Source organism: Plodia interpunctella, chromosome 7 (assembly GCF_027563975.2).
Source record: "Plodia interpunctella isolate USDA-ARS_2022_Savannah chromosome 7, ilPloInte3.2, whole genome shotgun sequence".
NCBI classification, from domain to species: Eukaryota; Metazoa; Arthropoda; class Insecta; order Lepidoptera; family Pyralidae; genus Plodia; species Plodia interpunctella.
The window spans coordinates 2,773,332-2,794,807 of NC_071300.1; the positions used below are offsets into that span (position 1 = coordinate 2,773,332).

Sequence of the window (21,476 nt, forward strand, 5' to 3'; positions counted from 1 at the left end):
CCTTATCTACCAATCTCACAACATACAAGACCTTGCAGCCCATTCTAAGATAAATCTTGAGCTAACCTGCGAAACGCTGTCGGGCGCGGGCGCTCTCTGCGAATACTGCGTGCTCAACTCCTCATCATCGTGACTCCAGCAATCACCGGCGTCCACGTCATCTAAAGCGGAGTACAGCGACCACACAGGCCACTCAGGTACTAGGTTCTCTTCGCTCTTCGTGTGTCGTATCGGGGGGGAGTGGGGCGCGGGCGGGGCGGGGGGCAGTAGACGCGGTGGTAAAGGCTCATGGCCGTCGGTTTCCAAAACCTCCACGTACATTATGTAGGGTGCCTGTTGGATAAAATTCATTCACTTAATCAAATCTGCTTTCTACAAGCTTTTATTTAATTTGCAATTTAACTATGTATGTAATGCGACGTCAAAACATGTGAACGTGAATATGTTTTCCTACTAACAAAATTCTATCCTAACTAATATTATAAATGCGAAAGTAACTTAGTTTCGTTACCTCTTCACGCTTAAGCTACTCAACCAATCTTCTTGAAATTTTGCATACATGTATAGTTTGAAGTATGGAGGAAGGACATAGGGTACCTTTCGTCCCGGAAAATTTTACGCGGGCGAAGCCGGGGTCCAAAGGCAAGTATACAAATGAAGATAGAATTTTTTTTTTATCGTATGGACGACCTCAAGCTTTATTTCAAAGTTAGAACAGTATTAATATTACGTCATCCCATTACACCAAGGCCAGTATATAGATCGATATCACATTTCGTGTAAAGAAACCATGTAGATACGATTCGATTGCGCTAGCAATTGAAACAACCTTAAAATAGTAGTAACATTAATTAAAGCCTCTATTAAGAGAATTCAAGGCTCCCGCGTAGTTTCTTGCTAGATTCCGAATAATAAAATGATTAAGAACCGTTAAAATAGCGCCTATTATAGGCATCCGCCCGACCCAGATACTAAGATGTCCTTTCAGAGATTATTTATTCGATCGAAGATAGACTCAATAGTACTTGAAAGCTGTCAAAAATGTCTAGTATAAATGCAGCTTTATGGCCGGTGCACGCAGCGACTGCATAACGCGTATGCATGGAATAGTAACGCACGCGTCTACCTTCATTCTTCATAGTCGTATTCCTCATGGCTGAGGGTCGGTCATTACGTGGAATGAAACACACAAAACAACTTTCTTGGCATTATTAATGGAGTGGTGGACATTGCCTTCTCCATTTCACACACAAGTTAATAATAATCACCCAGTGTGCAGGTTTCCTCACGATGTTGTCCTTCACCGAAAAAGTGGTGGTTGATGAAAACTACATGAGTCAGTCAAAAATAGCAGAGTGATGCGGCACTGTTTTACAAAATGGTTACACCAAAATATTAACAACTTTAACGAAATTGAAATGAATTTCTAAATCAATGCCAGCGTGTGCCTTTTAATTAAAACTTTATAACGCAATAAAATCTCATATACTAAACCATTTGGTTTTTTCGAATTATTTCAAGAAATTTTCGAATTTCCTCTTGTATTTCACGTTTTATTTGTGACTTGATAACATCTGAAAATGTAATTAATAACTATAATAAGACCACAATGTAACTTTTACAGTTACGCTGGCATAGATCCGGGTGAAGAAAAACATCGTGTGGAAACCTGCTCCCTAGTAGATGATTTATCATCTACATCTAACGTGTGAAATGGTGAAGGCATTGGCAAAAACTGCAGTATATTGCCAACAAAGTAGTTTTGTCTTATTCCACTTATGACCACAACCTTTACTTGTTTTTGAAACTCTATTCTTCGACCACACGAGCACAGCCACATACTGCGAGATATTTGGCATCTTTCTACTGCTGTTTTCACGGCTAAACCACTGGATCGACTTTGATGATATTCGAAATAAGAGTCAATGACCGGAGGTAATACGACGGACTGCGGGCGAAATCTAGTTTTAACATAAAAATCACAAACATATTTACCTTATCTTTGCTATTGAGCACTGCGGCCGCGTGCGGGGGTATCCTTAGCACGTAGTGAGGTCGTTGGTGTAAGGGCAGCCACACACGGGCCGGCAGGTTCAGGTCGAGCGCGGCAAGTTCGGCCCGCAGCCGGCCGTTCCGCCGCTCCTTGTCCGCCACCCCGGCTAGACGGCGCCCGATGCTCGTCAGCGAGTTTAGGAACTGAAAGGTAATTATGTATAAATACAGGGAACAGGGAAACCATTGGAAATTCCCGTACAGTCATCCTAGGGCCGGATATAGAGCGTCGAACATTTTTGATTACCGCAAGCTTTTGAGTAATGTAAAAGTGCATTTCTTTATGATTTTTACGGTATACTTAAAGGACAAAAATCAGCTTTTGTTTATTTAACTTAATATTATTTAGGTCTAAATTTTTATATAGAATGGTTATTAATTTGCACAAAATATGGAAGTTCGCGGCGTTATTTTAGCCAATATTTAATTCTTGCCAGTTTCTTTTCAGATTATATCCACTCTTTTTATCGTTTAAGAAACAAAATCGTTAGTATTTTGTATAAGGAAATATTATGGAAAAACGAAGAGAAATAAATTGAATGTTTTCCTCGTAACGAAGGTAGTAAGAAAATGTTTCACTAGAATTTCTAACAGTAAATTATTTTTGGAGTGTGTCCAATATTAGTTACACATAAATACTAAATGTTGCCTTACAACGCAACATTGTAATTCTTTTAAATGGTAGAGCTGTTTAATTTCCCGTCGGCAAAACATTTTTTTCTTAAAACTACAGAAATATTTACTTAATCCCTTATCAAAACAACTAAATTCTTAGAAGCTAATTAACTAACGGCCAAATAAATAAAGATTCTTAGAAAATAACCCAGGCTATGATGCCTGGACGGCTAATGGAAAATGCATTAATCAGACAAATAATGCATTTTAATGCATTATTTGTCTGATATGAACACCACAATATAATAAGCACGTATAAATAATCGTTCTAAAAGTAGTTCTATCACACAACATCAAAGTGACGCTGATGCGAACGTTGGGTCATTAAATGGTATTTCATTTGCAATATTTTTAGTTCTTGTCATTTGCTTGTAAATAAAGACAGAATAACAAGAACTAAAAATATTGAAATGAGACACCATTTAATGACCCAACGTTAGTGGTGTTTGTTTACCACTGAGACACAATTTTAACGTGAACAGTGGTACGAATGTCACCCAATCAAAGTTAATTTCATAAATTTTCTTCGATAATTAACTTTGTAACCGGAAAAAATTTAGAAAAATTATTAAATTAAGTTAGACTGCGCGACAATCAGGCCCCAAGCACAAGTGTGGAGAAACCAATAAAAAAATGAATCATCAAATGAGAGGCACTATGCATACATACAATAGTAATCAATTGTCTGTATGTTATCTTCTCAAATTATCGCCTATGTGTTATCTAACTTTAATTATGAGGTCTAGAATAATAAAAAGAAAAAAACTTCACTGTACGTTTTCTGATTCATGGAAAAACCATTTGAAGTTATTTAGACGAGTGCGATTATGCGCTCATACATTTATAATTTTGTTAACAATAAATTTATCATTACTTCAACCACAATAACATTTATAACAAAATCAAAAAATAAAATAACAGATGCATTATTTATCCTGTAACTAAATCTGTTCAATTCTGAAATAAATAATTTGTTAATGTAACATGAACCCTTGGTATCCACACTAATATTATAATTATGCGAATGTTTGTCATTTATAATTATGTACAACTGTAAACTGCGTAGCTAATCGTAAAATTACTTCGAAAACTTAGTATCTTAAACTTTTCTTTCTTTCGAATATTTAACAAAAACTGTACATTTTTATATTGATAATAGTAAAGGAAACAAAAATTATTGTCTTCATCTTTTCTTGACGACCTCGGTGGCGCAGTGGTAAAGTACTTGCCTCTGAACCGAGAGGTCCCGGGTTCGAACCCCGGTCACATGATGGAAAATTATCTTCTGATTGCCCCGGGTCTTGGATGTTTATTTATATATGCATTTGTTATAAAATATAGTCGTATATATATAAAACATCGTTGAGTTAGTATCCCATAACACAAGTCTCGAACTTACTTTGGGGCTAGCTCAATCTGTATGATTTGTCATATTTGTCCTAATATATTTATTTATTTTCTGCGTTGCTATATGTGATGTGGTGAAAGTTTGTTTACTAAAGTAGTAGGTTATTTTTATCAAAAATGAAAACAGACTCTATAATCAAATACTAAAACATTAAAGGAGTGGTAACATCGTTCTACATTGTACATTGAAAGTCCCCCAAATTTCGAATTAGGACACTACGCTGCCCCTGTTCGGCACACACCCTAAAACACAGGTCATACTGTTGGCATGTCAGCCAAGTTATTTTTAAAGGAAATAATTTTAACACTGAAAGCTACTAAATTCAGAGATCAATAGTACAGTCTGTTGGGGGAGTGTCCCTTAAGTAGAGAATTAGGAGTACCTTGCTCGATGACTATGACTCGCACCCTAAAATCTGATCAGAATGTTGTCAATCTACAATATCGTTATTCGATATTTGTGAATGTTATTGTTGCACTATATCTACGGGACAATATGGAGTGATCCTCGGGCGGGTATCGTACAACACATGAAGTAAATGTACATAAAAAACAATAAATACCCCGACAAGTGTATGTGTAACTTTCATGAAACCACATTTTGTTTGTCCTTACTAGTTTATTAGGACAAGCTAGCTACTTTCTAAATACGACTAATGGCTATGCTATGATGGTTATCAAAATTTGGGAATCAAGTGAAATCCAAAAATGTACAGTTTTTGTTATATATTCGAAAGAAAGAAAAGTTTAAAATACTAAGTTTTCGACGTATTACCTAGTACTTAACTTAGTATTTTAAACTTTTCTTTCTTACCCACATAGGTACATATCATGTATTTCAATTTTGTTAAACAATAGACTAGGTTTAATAATTTACTAGAACTCAAGGTAGATTATAAAATATCTTGATAGTATACATATAAAAGCCAAATACTCTTTAGCTTATCCTAAAACTCCCATGAAATCAGAGCTTGGTAACTTCAAGTATGTAAAATCCGGAAGTGTTATCAGTATAATGAAATTCTATATTGTAAATAGATATATGTATATGTTTAGCCTTCATCATGAATACATACATAGTAGGACTTAAAAGATGAAGTGCCAAAGCAAAATAAAAACGTTCATTAAACTATGGACTATATGGTTGGTATGTATTTATAAAATACGACATAACAACAAGATAATAGATGTACGTGCACATTGTCGTAAATGTCTGCGTCATACACACGTAAATGTGTCTTTGAATTATTTTTTGGACTAACCTGACATGGTTTAGTATTTAAAGAGAACAATATTGAAAATTTAACTAAGTTTACAAATGAAAAATAAATCTGTTTCATTAATTTAAACAAATTGCTACCCATGGGAATATATAGCTACCTTTTTATTTTTTCTTTTATCTATGATAGCTACATACTTAGACAATAAAATGAAGTAGATTTTTTTCAAAACCAATAGGTATAAATTTCTAGACCTTTGCTCAGATATTTTTAAGGTTAAATATTATAAATATTAATAGATTTAATAACAAAATATGCTTCTTCGAACTTTTGCATAGTCTAACCAAGTCATGTCTCATGATGATTGATGGATCTAGTTTCCAGAGTAGGAACTATTTCCAGATTTCCGCTGGCTATGATCAAGGCAAATATTTATATCAGTGTAGTAATCAGTAATAGGAATAATGTCCATCATTATTACCTATAATACCAGTTAATTTCGATCATAGATCATGACCTTGTAAACATGATTTATTCCTAATTATACTGACTATTCAGTGTTGTATCCATTGTTGCGTTCTACACGAATAGTTTGTTTAATTTTAATAATGTAAACAACAATCTAAATATGTTTTTTTTAGATTCTTGGTTACTTTTTCTCTGCGATACAATCCAGTGAATCATCAATAATCAACAATCAGTATATTTTGTAAAAAATAATGGAAACCTTTCTGATTCATGAACACCCTATGTTGAAAGATATCATCTAACACGACTCCTACGCATTTTAATTGTAGACGCAATGTGTTTATACATCAAAACGGACGAGATAACATAGCAATAGTTACAATACTAATCGCTGTGGAGATAGCATCAGACGTATAATAGTAGATAATGTATAATAACGGTAAGTATATTTACCTGCGTTTGCGGAGCTAACCGCGGCGCACCACACGAACACTGCTCTCCACAGAGGCATCCATTGTCAAATGCGCGCCCAGACGCGAGGTCTCCCAAGTGCCTCCCAGATGGGGTCGCCAGCCGTAACGCTGAAGCATCAGACTGCGACCTGTGATGTCCTCTCCTCGCTGCCGGTCTTATCTCCTCCGCAAGGATAGAATCCCTCAACTTTGTCGCTTTAGATCGTTTCGTATCACCACCGAATGCCGTTAACAACCACGCGAGTCTAAGTGAAAACTCCGCACTCTGTTTACACCTGTGCACCAAATAAGGTTTAAGCACGTCCGCCACATCGCCCATTTCTATATACATTGTAGCCAACTGTGGCATGTAGAAGTCCACGTCCTCGTAAGGGAATGAAAACAATTTGTTCGCCAGATATGTCTGTACACCTGGCTCTTTTGAATTGAACAGATATGAGATAGCCATGCTCATGTCGAACAATTTACTCTCAAATAACCGTAACAGAAAGTCTTTGTTTTTCGATGTCTCGGCGGCGGATAGTTCAGATTTAGGAGGATCGACGATTGTGTCCGGTGGATCGGGCGGTTTGTCTGTGTCTTCTGGGTTGCCAGAATCGAGACTTTCCCTCGATCTGGCAGCAGCTGGTGGTTGAGGCCTCTCTTCATCCGCGCCATCAGGTGGTGTATGTATTCCTGAGTCATCTGAACCCGCGGGAACTTCCGGAGGTAGAGCGAGCCTCGGCGCGGGCGCTTCCATGGGTATCCGAAGCGGCGCACCCTCCGGCGAGGTAGGTGTCATATCCTCCGGTATTCGTTGGAGAACAGAGTCCAGGGATCTGTTCCTCTGGTGGCCGCATCCCGCAGGCGGCCCGCTAGCGCCCGTCACATGTCTACGAACAAAGAAAAAGATTTCATGAGGAAAATTGCCGCAGAAAAGGTCAATTACAAAGGAGGAAATGGACGAGGTGAATTCCCAAGCTAGGTATTTGCTATTTGTTTACGTACTTATAAAATGGGTCTTCATAATGCCGTATGCCGACAACGATAATTTTTCTAACCATTTGGTCCACTACACAAAACTATCACAAAATTAGGAACACGACACTTTATATTATTGAGATGAGCACAATCACAGAAGCATTATCATCACGATCGAGCACGAGCTCGTTGTTAAAACAATGCGAACAATCGTACTGTCATAACGAGTAATTAATCACGGATCGTGGTAAGCGAGCGCGCGCGTCCTAGCTCAAGCCCGTTCAAAGGCCGACTGCCTGCTTCACTGAATGCTCTTTACGCAACCATGTTGTGTTGTTAGAACGCTACTACGCGTGCCATTCCATTCGAAAAGGATCACCTCGATTACGCAGACGAAAACGCAATGAAAAGCTGTGAAACAGTAAACAAAGATGTGTTTAAGATTTCGCTGACCGTATTCACGATGTCAAACGTAAACAATGGTATGTAGACGTGGAACCTGTATTCTCTAGCATTTTGCAAGTTTACGAGGCACTTGAGCAAACAGACGTAAATTTATAGCTTTGCAAGCCGCAACTCATGCATACATTGAAGAACGTCACGAAATATATTGTTTTTGACAGTTCAATGAATAGTACTGCAGTCACAAATTTAATTACTATCTAGATAATTTTCTATTGCAAATGGAAACATTAAAGACCTATTAGTATTCATTGAGCAATTGATAGAAGTTCCTTATGTACAAATCGTTGCAGGAAATAACTAGATGAATATAAAAACAGGGTTGCAACACAATGTTTTATCTAAGCAAAGTATGAGACTAGCGGATCGATGTTTGCATTCTATTCATCTCCGCTGTCAGTGTTTACGAGAAGCGAACAGGTACCGTGATATAACATGGCATACCAAACGTGGAGAAAGCGTCCGACGACCCCGAAAGATTTTATCACCACTTATGGTATCAGTTTCAAAAGATCTACATTGATGGCACTAAGTGGTATGCACCACTTATGCCCATTTTCACCAGCGGATCCTAAACAAACACTTTACTAAGGATTTCTTAGCATTAAGGACATCTTAAACCATTCCCTTTCTTAAATCCTGTTTCACAACCCCAGGGGGTACCTAATTAAGAGTCTCCTAGTTAAGTGACAAATAGTGCGAAGCCAACACGGAAGTGATTGTCGATAACATATTTACAATTAATATTTTCGAAAAATACGACAGTAATAAAATAAATTACTTATGATATTGTATAGAACATGAATTAACAGTACGTTTTGAATCTTAAATTAGCAAAAATAAATTAAAATAAAGTTTAACTAGTATGTACTGACGATCGCTTGTGCCTAAAAAAGTTAATGTAGTTTGATTGACATTTGGTTTGACAGAAGTCGTGCCGCGCATCGTCGTCGCTCGTCGATTCGTTTAAACGTAGATTGTATTGTTTGGTTCGTTGGCTTTGTTTATCAATAGAATAGTTTCTTTTTATAAAATCAACACGTGCGTAGCGTGGTGATTTTGTTCATCATTACGGACTACAACCGACTGCAAGTTACACCAATTTGTAATACCAGTGTTAAATCGACGATGGCTGAAAAAAGGAAACGCGGCCAAAACTTTTCTCTCGAAGAGAAGGATAAACTTGTAAAATTGTTACTTCTCCACAAAGATACAATCTTAAATAAAAAAACCGATGGAGCTACAAATGAAGCAAAGTGTGAAGCTTGGACAGCGGTTACAAATTCATTCAACTCGTCGTCTAATATATACAGGTACATATATATTTTTGTGTGATAACAACTGGGTTATTTCAAAGTTCCATTGGTACTTAAATAATTTTAATTTTAAGGATGCTTTCAAAGTCATGAAATATATTCATACAATAGTCTTGTAGATAGTACCTATTACACATTATGTCAATCTTTATTCAAAATGAAATAATCATTTATTTTGTTTTAATTTAGGAGTAAAGAATCACTCATGAAAGTATGGGACAAATTGAAGAGTGAGAGTAAATTGTATTTTGGTCAATTGAAAAGAAATACAACACAAACTGGAGGAGGGCCATCCATCATAAAATTTGACCCCGTGCTGGAACAAGTGTGTTCCATTCTTGGTCGTGGCTGCACTGGCATCATTGGTGTATCTGATTGTGATGCTGACACTGGTCCTGAAGTATTTGAGACACCAAAGGTCATATGCATTCAAGATGACAGTAATATATGGAAGACAATTGAGGACGTGGATTTAGAAATAAAAATGGACAACTGTCAGAATTCCACTGATACTCCAAAAGAAATTTTGACTGAAGAAAGTGAAGTAAGTTGAAAATTCTAATTGTTGATGTAGATTTTTCTATATCATCATCATTCCATATAAAATTATAATAATATATTCACACTAGCATTTGCCTACAAATTGGTGTGGATGTATAATACTAGCTGTAGCACACAGCCCCAAATATACTTTAAAAAGTAGGCTATACTACTCCTGAAGGTTTATATAAATAAGATAGATACATATAAATAAACTATATAGCTAATCCCTGCAGCATTATTCATTAATAATTCATATTTTATTTTTCAGGCGCCAAAAGATTTCCACGAGTCCCAGCTTAAAAAAACCCCATTGTGGTCACGGAGACGGCCACATATATCAAATTATAATGAGCGGACTGAAGCTTCGACTTCAGTTTCTTCAAGTATAAGAGATGTATACAAAAAAAAAGAAAATATTGAGGATTTAAAAGAAAAATTGTTCAGGGAGGAGTTAGATTTTAAAAAAAAGTTATACTCCTTACAATTGCAAGCAGCAGCCAAAGATCTTGAAATAAAAAATGCAATGTTAGAACAAATTCAAGGTAATGTATTTATTTTTCTCATTGGATATAAAGAATAATTTATTTACAGATTATCAAAGTATTGAGTTATTTGATTTCGTTGAAAACCATAAGTGGGGTCGTTTACTGTAATTGGTATCTGAGGAATTTGACCATTTACTATCAATTCTTCTAAATTTGGGATAGTGCCATCATTTATAGGTTCATGCTCTTTCCGAATAATACATATATTATGTAAAACACAACATGCCAGTATTACATTAATGGCTGTTGGTAATTGAAGTCTAATACCAACGGCTAAGACAGGAAATCTTCTTTTCAAAACGCCATATTGCCTCTCAACTACATTTCTTGTTTTTATGTGAGCCTCGTTATATTTTTGCTGTCCACGAGAAACTGGATTAAGATATGGTGTCAGGAGATGGCTCTGAAAAGGAAAAAAATAATAACTTAATTTTTTTTCAGGTGGTGGTTTCTCTTTAAATAATTTATATGGAGGTCAAAAGAAGAATTAAATTTATTTTAGAATATATTGTATGCCTATTAGAATAAAATTTTGTATTGCATTAGCAAATGTACTTTTATTTTTACCTTTAAAGGATATCCACTATCTCCTAATAAATAATTCCCTCGGTAATCGCCATGTTCAAATTTAGTATACCTCTGGCTATTTTGATAAATTGTGGAATCATGTGTTGACCCAGGCCAACGTGCTACAACATCAGTTATCAATAACTTTGCAGTACTGATTGTTTGCATGTTAATCGACATGTAAGATTTCCTATTCCTAAAGAGTTCTGCATCATCTCCACCTGAAATTATAAAATTTTATTAATTATTTAGAAATTTAATTATTTTGTAACTTTTTGTAATATAAAAATTGTATATTTCAAATTTTCGATTAAGTACCTACCTGGTGATTGAATCTTTATGTGTGTACAGTCTATACACCCAAGAACATTTGGGAAACGAGCTATTCTGTAAAATTCTTCTTTCACAATATGTTGCTCTACTTCAGTATCAGGAAATCTAATGAATTCTCTTCGAAGACTCACTATGGCTTGGGAAACTCTTTTAACTATTCGGCTGCAAGTGGCAACGCTGATCCCATTTAAATCCGCCACAGACATTAATTGATTCCCAGTGGCATAAAATCTAAGGGCACATAGAACTTGGTTGATTGGTGGTACAGAATTGTTTCTGTGAACAACAAAGAAATATAGATGGTTAGATTTATTTATTATTAGTTAGGTACTACAAGAAATAGCACTGCCGCCGGCTCCGGCGTCTATTGAAAACACACTCAATATATATATTTAGTTATTCACTTACCTATCGTCGTTGAATTCTAGCTGATTTTCTATCTCCTGTAGTATAAATAAAACACTTTCCTTTGATAATCTATACCTGATGAAGAAATCCTTATCATCATATTTCACGAAGTCTTTCGATCTTTCACGATATATACGAGGCCGTGTAAACAACCTTCGGTTATTTATTAATTCTATCGCTTCTAATGCTTCTAAATCCTCAAATAATTCATTGTCACTATCCATTTTTAAATAGTCCAATTTAGTTGAGACGTACGTACTGTGCTACAAAAAGCTAACCTTAAAATATCCGTTACTTAAACTTTAGGTGGTCAAAAGTTTGCCTCCTAAATCTAAGGGACCTCTTAACACGTTAAGTGACACTTATGCATTGGTGAAAACAAAATGTCCGCTAAGTGTTTCTTAAAACTGTCTTAGGGGACACTTAACATTTAGGTACCGCTGGTGAAAATGGGCATTAGTGCCTTACACGCTAGATGTGCAGAGGAAGTGGAAACGTGTGCGCATAGTCAATGGGCGAGCATTCCATACGCATCGTGAGTGGCAAACGAATTAACATTGTTTATTTTGGGAACTCTATCGGAATGGGGCACATGTTGCCTCCCGTCGAACAGATGTGCTGATGATGAGCTAACGGCACTTTAGCATCGAAAGAGACCATGCATTCATTTTATTCTAACATCACTAATAATAAAGACGTCATGGGTATATTTAGTAAGTTTGGCCATAGAAGCTAGACAATATGCATATGCCCTGCTCGAACAGAACTATTGTTAATTTCAAGATTTTGAAGTTAATTAATTTTATTTCACTGTAGCTTTTGGAAAACGAAAAAGTAGTAGAAAATTTAATTCATATTCGGACTCAGTCGACTATGAAATGCATATTAATTGATGGAACTGCGCCAAAGAATTCTCAGTTTGATTAGCACTTTGAACGTTTTACAACTCGTGTGCAGTCATTTTCAATTTCGTACTATAAAAACAATAGGAGAACCTTCAAAAATATTATGCACGTGGTTTGTTTCTTCGAATCCAAGAAACGTTGATATTGGAAATAAAGAAGACCACTTCAATATAATGAAAATCTTATGTGCCTTCGGTCAGCAATGTTATTTGGGTCAAACCATAACAATCGATGAGCTAAATAAACACACCAACCATTGGATGACCTCGCGTGCAAAACGACCAGCAAGAGTATGTTTTACTATAAAATGCTTTTTTGATTGGCTGATTGTTGTTTTTAAATTTTAAAAGTCAAATGTCCACTGATTCTTAAAAACAGCAATCGACTCAATTTCTCAATTAATCGCCTCAAACTACATTTCTTAGGAGTAAATTGTCCTATCTATGCGAATCAAATTGATTTCAATGCCAGTTTAAAAAATGACGCACGCTCGCACTTTGCTACACAAAAAGGCAAATTTCAAAACAAAATCTGGGCTTAATTATATTTGATATAATTAGATTATTATATATTAATTTTCTTTCGCATCAAACTAAGTACAGACAATGTTTTCTGATATTAAACTTGAGACTATTACTATATATATATACTATACTAGAGATATTAAGATGTAGATTAGTATATACGACTTGAATAAAATTTTGGGATAAGCTGGAAGTTTCCTAATTAGAAGTGAATAGTTCTCAAATACACACAATGTTTAATATAAAAATAGCTAAAGAGGAAAGTAGACCACAACAGAAAGTGTAATTAATAGTTAGAACTGCCGCTATGATAAATATTTTATGAAGTAACAGGTGATTGTGATGGTATGAAAGAAATCGTGAAGGCCCTGCATACCATGCAGTTGAGTTAGATTAACTGCAATCAAACAATAGTGAATTGATTCGACTCGGCACCATAGACTGGTCTTTGTGAATAGAAAACTTGACAGACATTGGTGTAATCAACGAAAGAACTAAAATTCGAAGGGGCTCTTTTGTGAGCTTTTCATTTATGGATGTTGATCTCTGAGACAGAATTGGCATAGGAGTACATAAACACAGCGGTGGGAATAATACAGGAAATATAGAAAGATATAAAAGCATAAAGTGTCATCTTATACGCAAGTCTACAAATAATAAAACATTTCGCCGATTTCGCGGCAAATGAGTGAGACTCCTAAGTCGTCGTGACGCGCACTTTAGAGTATGGTGGTGAAAGTGAGAGCCTCTCCGACCTTGTCATTTTCATTTTAACAAGTCTTCACCACTTTTATACGCACGTATAATTAAGTAAGTACTCATAAATTTTGGTTGGTCAAATACTTTCAATAATATTAAATCAAACATGGTTGAATTTACGTTTACAAACCAATAGTATTATGAAGATTAATGATTAAGACAAAACGCAACAAAATAGTTAAGCAAAAAATTATAAGTACGACGGCGTAAACAAACACTAACATTAAATTCGGTATTGTCTTAGTTCTAAATATAAAACGTTTACATCTAGATATTAGAATGTAATATTAATTACATTCTAATTCTATTAGAGCAACAAATGTATGTATTTAAAACACTATCCATTTAGATCAAAATACCTAATTAAATAAGTAAAACACAAAATAGACTAATACATAATTTTAAATACATTAATTAGAAGGCACTGAGTATTCAGGTTATACTGATGAGATGATGCAACTGCAAAAATCACCAAAACCTCGATACGGAACCATATTTTATGTAAAAATGAACACACAATTAGAATATTGGGAAGTAATACTATTGTGTGGATGGGAGTTAATCAACTCAACGTTGTGAGAGAAGAACAACGTATTGATAAAGGATCTGAAACTGATTGGAAAAAGAAATAGAGGAATGCTGAAGATAAAAAGAAGCGTTTGACTTGGCTCAGAAACGGATAGAACAGTAGAGTGGAGGAAACTGCAGGTACAATGATGAATATTATTACACCGTAACTATTTTAAGAAGATTGACGATCGCCCACTTTAAAGTTTATCTCATCAATTTTAACAAACTGCGAAAAAAACTTTACGTAAACGAACTTTAGAAAACTAGGTGGGTTCTTTATCCCGACTGATATTATAAATGCGAAAGTAAGTTTGTTACCTCTTCACGCATTATCTACGGGACCGATTTCTATGAAATTTGGTACACGGGTGGAAAATCTGGAATAACACATAGGGTACTTTTTATTCCAAAATTCCCACGCGAGCGAAGCCCCGGGGTGCAGCTAGTGTACGATATCGATATGTTAATACAATGTTGTAGATGTAAACTAATATGATACGAATGTAGTGGGATGTCTCAATTGACGTTAAAAGAGAAGCAACCTGGTTTTATGCAATAAGCGTATTACGGAAAAAAACACGGCGAAACACAATAATTAACACACTTTTGATCCGGATTGATAAACATGTTCGTTGAATGTTACATTTATTTCTATCAAGAAATACTAGTTCAGAGCTCTTTTAAGTTACTAAAAAAGACGATCTCATTTTATTAACAAGTATTATAAGAGTTGACGTCACTGATTAATTTGTGATTATCTCAGGGAAATGTTAAATAAAACGTCTAAATAAATTTAAGTAGGTAATTAAAATCGGATTGTAAGACAAAATAATGTTAACATTTTCTTCAAAAATAACGTGTATAAATTTAGAAATTTTGCCTCTAAAGTACAATTTTAATAACCGCAAAAAATACACCGCAGTGCACAAAAACGCATGCAAAACATTCAAAGAGTAACAAACAAGGTCATTCGTCTCATCTCGCTAATGAGGATGCCATTGGGATGAACGTGAGTGACATTTTTGAGGATACTTTAAACTAAACTTTAAACAAGAGGACATTACTTCTAGCTATCGAAAAGGCAGAGGTTTAACTACGAGACTAGGCTCTTTTTTTAAAACTATAAAACGTTTGAAGATTTCAATTGCTAGTTATTTTTGAGTGTGACATTGAAGTAATTAATTTGTCATTGATTCCTTTTATATTAAGAGGCCTTGGACATATTGTAGTTCAATAGGAATAAGAAATCTCATCAAATTGACATGTACTGTAAATTCAATAACTATTACATATTTAATTTTAAATTAGTAAGTTCAAACTTGATATAAAACATTTGGAACACTCAACTACTTACAGAAATAGAACATCTGAATAATAGATTGATGATTGTAGTAGGCTAACTCCAGTAATCAACGAAGTAAAACACGTATACAACTATGTCAAATCGAATTATGAGGGACTAGGCCAAACTTAATTAATCACTTTTATTAACTCAAAAACTAAGTAATTTTAGTAGAAGAGTACCTAATGAAATAATATGACAAAGATTCATCAGTATGCGGTACTTGTCTCCGATCGAACCAATAAAATTAGGTTGAGTAATAGTGACAGTGACTATTTGTGCGAGGATTCTGTTACGTAAAAAATATTGAAAGACAATCTTGCGATATAACGCCTGATAATAATGCCTCTAGAATCATGAATTAAAAAAAAATATTAGTTTGATAATACAATGGATCGGCTTCTTAGTTCTCCCGTTGCAGTGTCAAGCTTGTAACAGTAAACAATAAACGGCTTTATGAATGAGCCTTTATTTAAAAATACTTTTTTTAATTCCCCTAAACGAGGCACTCAAATTATTTTATTGGATAGCTGCCATCATTTTATATTACACAAGGGATGTATCAAGTGACAATACTTATTACCTACTTGATATTTATAGGGAAGTAGGTTATTGCGATCCACCATTACTATTAGGTAACTTTTTTATCTAGACTCGGTCGGCCTGAAATATTAGGATGTTAATAAAATCAAGAATTACATTATAATCAAAACTTACATAATTTAATCTAGTAGAACAACACTTTGCGATGTAATCTTTGAAGTTGAATTTTGCAACGAACTTAATAACATTATAGATTTAATTAATAAATGTAACGAAATTTGACCTGAAAAGACACTTTTACACAAAAGCTTATTTCTCATTAAATGCTTTAACTTTTATAAGTTTAAGTGATTAAAGTACCTAATCTAGTTAGGTGACCCACAAGATGAACCCCAAAGAGTCATTTCATATCAATGTCACGTCATTTCGGACACGTCCCAAACACGTGTCACGCTCGTCAACGCCGCACTGAAAACCAATAAATAAATTAACCTTCTATACTATAGTGAATACAGTACCAACGCCAGTAACGATGCGGGCTCATCACCATTTAATCCAATAAAAGCCTTGAGCCCATTCAACCTATTTACACCACCCTGATTCCATTAATGTACGGCTTCTTTGACACTGGTTTTATACGATTTTATCTTCCTAACAGAGACACTGTAGCAAGTTCTTGACTGTACCAGTATGATGTCATTTCTCCTTGCAACCATTTGGTAAATTAAAGACAAGAATAACCATTGTGTAATGATAAATTATAAAACAGATGTTACAAAAACGTGAAATAATCTGGGAACCGAAGCACAAGATTGTATAATGTTATTAGCCTTTCATATTCATTTTAGACAATTTCAAGATTTTAGCACGACACTACAGTTTCATGCAGATACAAAACAAAGCAGATTACACACATTTTGCACTTTGTTAAAAACCTACAAAACTATTTCGTAAAGTACACCTCACACACAGGCGCCTATTAAAGCTCAACCAAAATTCCTTAGCGGTGCAGCTAAATGAACTAAAATGTGTATGTATACTTTTTATATAATAGGTTCCCATACCAAAGGGCAAGGTTATGTGTGTCCATGAGTACATACACAAATCGATACAATACTAAATGCAGAACAGGTTTGCCCAAAATGAATAGATTACTCCCACGCCTCCACTCTCAGAAGCTTAGCTCATTCATTTTAAATGATACAGAAAATCCGTTTCGCTGATCTCTCTAAAATTTTTTATTAACAATTTTGATCCTACTCGTAAAAAGATAAATTAAATACCATTATTGTGAATAATCAGAAATCACTCTGACGAAATTAGATTTTTAATATTTTTTATGTGAATTACAATACTATCGTAAGGTTACAAAGGAAATTGCTTCTTTGAATTCTGAACAGAATTTACCACTCAGTCCAATTTAATTATAAAATTAGCGATATCTGTTAGAATTGGTAAAATCAAGCTAATAAAATATCATTTAGAACCACTACAATATTAAAGGCAACAGAGATTTGAGTAGCGATATCGATGTGACGAGAGGAAAAAAAACGCAACCGAAGCGATAGGCTTGTATGGACAGCTGCGAATCATTTTGTCGGCGATTGGCCGAAATTTCACTAAACATCTGCCGGATTGATTTCGTTCGAAGATAAATAACCATATATAATACCCGTATGGCTGATAATGTTTAAAAAAAAAAACAAAATTTATCACAAAATTCGCTTGGACGCATCGCCGCATCAACGCATTGTATGGTTTTGCATATACTATATGTGCATCTACTATGCGATTTTAACACAATAAAAACCTAATTCATTGGAATAACGTTAAAAAATTGATTTTCAATACAGATAAATACTAAATAATAATATAAAGATCCCAGCTGCTTTAAAATACGTCGACTTGCATTCATTTGTCCAAATTAAAGATCAAATGAAATATTTAAAGATCACTCTTTGAATGATAATAAATTTCTTAAAAACTATTAAACGCCCAAGTCAAGCCAAAATAGACCTGTATACGGCAGCTATACTGGCGTAAATACATTTGGTAGTTCCATATGCTATTGACCGTACAGTCACCTCTATTATTGGTGACCCAGGGTGACATTATTCGTTCCCATCGACACAACGTAGCTTCCAAAGCACTCAAAAACGCCCGTTTCCTCTCACACAACAAGGGGCAATTAGATAACTTCCTCCACACAATAGAATGTAAAAACCAGCTGGCATGACGCGACTGTAATTATAAATGACGTAGGGTGACTTGGGCCTAAACAAAACAGAATTGGAACCGGTGTTTTTCTACTACAAATAAAAATAGACTAGACCAGACACAGTGGAAAGCTAGATAACCATTAAAATATAGGTACCAAAATTGTTGTAACATTCAACTGATAGTTACAGAAATTGAACAAAAGGCCTTCTAAGAAATCAGCAAGACATATTCTTCGAATCATCAATAACTGTTACGTGGCTAACTTTAAAAGCTTTATATTATGGCGTACTCGAAAACCTACAAAGGTGGTAATTGAAATTGAAAGTGGCGTCCGTATTGACTAAAATCTCCGTTGAGATTGATGTAATTGTATTAGATTTCATGGTATCACGACGTGGAATATTACGTTACTAACTGTATCTGATCTGATAGGAACACGTTCACTTTCTGCTATAGGTGAACAACTGGGGCCTGAGAAGCTGGGTTTAGAGGCGACCTTGCGAATTGTAGCGGACCACGAATTGGCAGCTTCCGAAATTGACCGAGGCCGAACTAACAATCGCTCCATGAAATTTACCTCGTCATGTCAGTGAAGACTTGAAGTGCAAAAAATTAATTATTTACTTTTACTGAAATAGATATGAAAAATTTTCGGAAGAAACAAAAGAGATGGAAGGATTATTTATGAGTTTAGATTAATGATAGAACTTTTAAAACCTTTGCCCGCAGTACTTAAATGTTTTTAAGAGATAAACATGTTCCTAAATTAGTAGATATATAAACGAATAATACACAAAAAAGAGAATATTAATAAAATAAATATTTTGCTTGAAATAAATAATGATTTATTTCTACGATATTCACTTAATATATTGTTTTTAGATAAATGAAGTTTCCTGTAAACTGACTAGAACTTTCCATAGTAACTACAGGTACGATTTCAGCACTAAACACGTCATAACAACTGTTGAAACAAATATCAAAAAGAAAATGTTTAATTCATTTGAATATCATGTTTGCATTCTCAGTCTTATAATGACGCTTTTATTAATACAGCTTTGAATGAAAATAAATTTCTTTTGATGAAGAGGATTAATTAATCAGTTAGTTTCCTCACATCGATACATTTTTCAACCGCACTTAATTAACAAGATTAAACATGAGTACAGCAGATGTTGATTTATCCTAACTAATAATATTTACCGCATGACCTTAAGACTAAAGCATGCAATCTCGGTCCTTTGACCTTAGAAATTGCAGGCAGCTTAAGACCGGGGGAGCTAATGTCTACTCGGTGTAACGACAATCGTAGACCCTCTCTGGGTGAGGAGTGAGGACCGACGATAGATTGACGATTTCCGCCCATTGTGTCATTCCCTTTTATATCCCAACGTAATACTCCAGTTTGAATCGGCCAACGCTGTCTGATAGCTGACGCAAAGGGTCTTAAAATATCCGATGAACACTTGTAGACTGAATCATAGTTAGATAGAAAAACTAACGTCTAATAATGTCTATAGTAATGTGCAGAATTATATGCTAATAATTTAATATAAATTTATACCGCAATACAAAAATAAACCAAATATCGACATGCAATGTCTATAAAACGAAAGTCGACTGGGGGAGGAAATTGAATACTGATAAAGAATACCTAGTAGTACATATAGACAGAAATAGAGCACAGGGTTGAAAGACGGCCAATACTGTTAACCCAAAATCGTAACAGCCTTCAATTTCCTAAGGTCGTGATAGAATACCATCAAAATGTAACTACCTGTTCAGAGGTTTCTAGGACGACACCATTACTGGAATCTAATACTTCCGACGTAGAACGTTGAACTCTATGATTAATAAACTATTCTGGAGCGAAGTTAATACTTCATTTCTTGAAATCAAATGACAAATCACTGTATATGTTTTGAAAATTGTTTCAAGTTGTGTGAGTAATCGGTGACGATAGAAGTGTAAAAAGCAGCCAGCAATGAGTCAACGTTCATGAACCAAATACATCATGACGATTCTCCATGATAGCAATTAAGAATTTTAGTATAATAGTTAGTGCAAAGTAAAACAATTTACGAATACTACACTCAATTCAGTTTGTTCCCAATAATAAGTACTTAACAAATCTAATTGTGAGTTAGTTAATTGAGTAAAAAATATAATATTTGCATACAGTAAGTGGATAATTAAAGATCAATTACCTATATTATTTATCGAGACAAAAAACCAGCTCCCTCAAAAGGAAAACAAGTAAACTTTTCACAAATAGCAAGGTGACAACCAGTGTCGCCAACTTTATATCATGTTAATCAAATGAGTCACCTCGCTTCATTTTACGACGTAAATAAGTGATTTACGTTAGAAACCCATAAAAGTAGTTTTTAATGTGACCAAACTTAAAGACGTGACGACATTTAAAGCCAATGAAAATATAACTAGTATCATGGGATTCCAAGAAGCAAAAGAAAGCTTCGAGGAAGAAAGAGAGGCCTTTGTCCAGTAGTGGAACATAATTAACTAATAATGAAAACAAATTTTGAAAACTCAATAAAATGGTAAGGAAATGTGATATCATAATTTTCACATTAAATTAATTGATGTCTATGAGTATAAAAACAGAGGCAGATAGTACAAAACGACCTCTATTTAACATCGTGGGCGCAAATTTGGCCTCGATTCAACATCATTCCGTGGGAAGGTGTATTATGAACGAGTCTCTCGTGGAGCCTAGCATAATGGAGGCCCCGTTATGTGTCCCATGAGACTACTTGCTAAATGCACTCATCCGTTATGATCTTAAACACTTGGATGACTTATGATTATGACTTGAAACATGAGGTGACAATTAAGACGAACGAACAGAATAGTATCATCTCATTTCATAAAAGGCTCATGCCAATGAACGAAGACCGTGCGAAATGCAGACGAAAATGTAGGAAAGCGGACCCTGGTCTACGACACTCCACGGCTGAGTAAGAAATCGGGAAAACGCTAAGATGAGAGAGAGAGAGAGAGAGAGACAAAGATAAACGTTTGAATCGAAGTACATTGTACATTAACTTTTTTCGAGTGTAAAACGTACATGGATGATGTTTACGGTGGAATCTCAGACGGAATGCAACTTTGAAATTAGCGCTTTCTTACATTTATTAGTAATTATTCACAGCAGAGCTTTCAT

At 34.9% G+C, this 21,476-nt stretch overlaps 3 protein-coding genes across 4 annotated transcripts in view; 1 reads left to right on the plus strand and 2 right to left on the minus strand.

Moving 5' to 3' along the window:
• The window catches only part of fwd (four wheel drive), a 46,214-nt gene that overhangs the window by 15,732 nt on the left and 9,006 nt on the right, over nt 1-21,476 (minus strand). Inside the window, exons 1-4 of one of the 2 annotated variants that reach the window (XM_053748237.2) lie at nt 7,283-7,554; nt 6,276-7,167; nt 1,996-2,196; nt 67-333 (exon numbers count right to left, since the gene is read on the minus strand). In XM_053748237.2, the coding sequence (XP_053604212.1) occupies nt 67-333; nt 1,996-2,196; nt 6,276-7,167; nt 7,283-7,338 (1,416 nt within the window). In that variant the 5' untranslated portion in view covers nt 7,339-7,554. Of the gene's footprint in view, nt 1-66; nt 334-1,995; nt 2,197-6,275; nt 7,168-7,282; nt 7,555-21,476 lie in introns of those variants that run through there. The other variant, XM_053748236.2, reaches the window with a different exon arrangement.
• Nucleotides 8,267-10,695, plus strand: LOC128671601 (uncharacterized). The gene is made up of 4 exons (XM_053748241.2): nt 8,267-9,030; nt 9,223-9,577; nt 9,845-10,118; nt 10,563-10,695. The coding sequence occupies exons 1-4, from the start codon at nt 8,846-8,848 to the stop codon at nt 10,610-10,612; spliced, it is 864 nt and encodes a 287-aa protein (XP_053604216.1). The 5' UTR covers nt 8,267-8,845; the 3' UTR covers nt 10,613-10,695.
• On the minus strand, nt 10,113-11,890 carry LOC128671600 (putative nuclease HARBI1). Its single transcript, XM_053748240.2, has 4 exons — nt 11,430-11,890; nt 11,011-11,297; nt 10,689-10,909; nt 10,113-10,524 (listed from the first exon to the last, which is right to left on the minus strand). The coding sequence occupies exons 1-4, from the start codon at nt 11,651-11,653 to the stop codon at nt 10,162-10,164; spliced, it is 1,095 nt and encodes a 364-aa protein (XP_053604215.1). The 5' UTR covers nt 11,654-11,890; the 3' UTR covers nt 10,113-10,161.

What these genes read in the sequence shown, in the direction of transcription:
- LOC128671601 (XM_053748241.2), top strand. Translation starts at nt 8,846, where the DNA reads ATGGCTGAAAAAAGGAAACGCGGCCAAAACTTTTCTCTCGAAGAGAAG. An exon ending in TCGTCGTCTAATATATACAG is followed by an intron (nt 9,031 to 9,222) that starts GTACATATATAT and finishes GTTTTAATTTAG; the next exon opens with GAGTAAAGAATCACTCATGA. An exon ending in TTTTGACTGAAGAAAGTGAA is followed by an intron (nt 9,578 to 9,844) that starts GTAAGTTGAAAA and finishes TTTATTTTTCAG; the next exon opens with GCGCCAAAAGATTTCCACGA.
- LOC128671600 (XM_053748240.2), bottom strand. Translation starts at nt 11,653, where the DNA reads ATGGATAGTGACAATGAATTATTTGAGGATTTAGAAGCATTAGAAGCG. An exon ending in CTAGAATTCAACGACGATAG is followed by an intron (nt 11,298 to 11,429) that starts GTAAGTGAATAA and finishes TGTTGTTCACAG; the next exon opens with AAACAATTCTGTACCACCAA. An exon ending in ATAGTGGATATCCTTTAAAG is followed by an intron (nt 10,525 to 10,688) that starts GTAAAAATAAAA and finishes TTTCCTTTTCAG; the next exon opens with AGCCATCTCCTGACACCATA.